The 1,530-nt window shown below is 60.8% G+C and overlaps 1 protein-coding gene across 1 annotated transcript; it reads right to left on the bottom strand.

The window, feature by feature from the left end:
- Positions 1-92: 92 nt before the first annotated feature.
- LOC113942484 lies at positions 93-1,388 on the bottom strand (the record flags this gene model as incomplete). Its single annotated transcript, XM_027633609.1, has 4 exons — positions 93-240; positions 471-619; positions 787-1,209; positions 1,324-1,388. Coding segments are annotated over 4 exons (785 nt in total), but the record flags the coding sequence as incomplete, so codon positions are not given.
- Positions 1,389-1,530: the final 142 nt, after the last annotated feature.

Raw genomic sequence — 1,530 nt, 5'->3', positions numbered from 1 at the left:
GCCTGAGGCAGGGAGATGCAGTGCTGGGGGAGGATGGAGAGCCACCGGAGAGGTGACCTGGGGGTGAGCAAAAGCCCTTCCCATGAACTCACAGCCAGGGCAAAGACATCCGTTTCGTCCCCGTCGGAGGTGGACGTGCTGTGCAGTGGCCACTCCTCCATCACGGAGAGCAGCTGTGGCAGCACCTTCACCACTGTCCTTCCCGGTGAGGTGATGGTCCTCCACATGATGGCAGCAGCTCTGTGGGGTCAGAGTTCTGTGTCAGGGGGGCACTGGCCAAAGTGCCTTGAGGAGCAGGGAGGGACCATGGCAGCAGGATGGGTGCTGACATGGCAGGGCTGGGCAACAGAGGGGCCAGATGGTCCTGGAACTCTCCATCCCTCTGGCAGACCATGTGGGACAGGATGGACAGGGTGATTTGCTCTAAAGGCTGGTGAGCCCCGAGTCCCGAAGGCAGGGAGGCCCTGTACCTGTCACATGATGGGGCACAGCGCAGGAGGGTCACCACAGCATCAGCAGGGTGTTCATCAGTCACCCTCAGAAACTCCGCCAGCAGCTTCTCTTCTGGAGTGGCGCTGGCTGTCAGTCTCTGGTGCACGTTCCTGACGAAGGCTGGCACCTGGAGGAGGCGTGGGGGAAAAGCTGCCAACTTGCCCAGCTTCCCTGACAAGTGCTTCCCTTCCCACCACACTGTGCTGGCCTCAAAGGTTGAGAGGGCCCAGGGGAGTTGGCTTGAGGGGACACAAGCCCCTGGAGTGGCTTGAGCCTTGGGCACAGGCTGCTTACTTGCTCTGGACTGGAGACACCATTCTTCTCAAAAATATCTGGAGTGGGAGCATAATTCACACTCTCCGTGGGCATGAGGTCAGTGTCTGCAGTGCCCTCGGTCATTGCAGTGTCGGCCTCCGCAGCGAGATCGGGCGGTGCAGCGCCAGAGTTTGTGGGTTCATCGCTCAACGGGATGTCAGGGATTGCAGTGCGATCGATGGATGGGCTGTCAGGGTCTGCTGTAGCATCAGTCAAAGCAGGGTCAGACTTGGTCGTGTGAACAACTGTCAGGGTATCACAGTTTCCTGTGCCATCAGTCAGTGCGGTGGTGACATCAGGGTCCGCCTCGAGCTCAGTCGGGCTGGGGTCAGGCTGTGCCATGACCTCAGTCGGTCTGGTTGTGGTCCTTTTACGCCGAATGCCCAAGAATTTCAGAAAGGCCTGCAGAAGAACGGAGAGCAGGGAAGAGAGGGATGTGTCCTGGAGAGCTCTGACAGCAGTGCCAGGCTGAGCAGGGACAGCAGGCCCAGCCCAGGAGGCCGTGGCTGCAGGTACCTGTGCTGCCCTGCGGAAGCGTCCACGGGCGCGGTCCTGTTCTTGTGTCTGTTCCCGTCCTGGATCTGACAAAGAGTGAGCGCGGTCAGAGCTGAGGGGCTGCGGGACGGGTTGGAGAACACAGCCCAGCCCTGTGCTCCACAGGCAGGGCCAGCCCCAACATTCCCAGTGCCTGGAGCTGCGGGGGGAACAGTCCCGGGCCTCTTC

The sequence above is a fragment of the Corapipo altera genome, unplaced genomic scaffold (assembly GCF_003945725.1).
Source record: "Corapipo altera isolate COAL_440 unplaced genomic scaffold, ASM394572v1 61974, whole genome shotgun sequence".
Lineage (NCBI taxonomy): Eukaryota > Metazoa > Chordata > Aves > Passeriformes > Pipridae > Corapipo > Corapipo altera.
The sequence above is the reverse complement of the archived record's forward strand: the minus strand, read 5'-3'. Positions and strand labels throughout refer to the sequence as shown.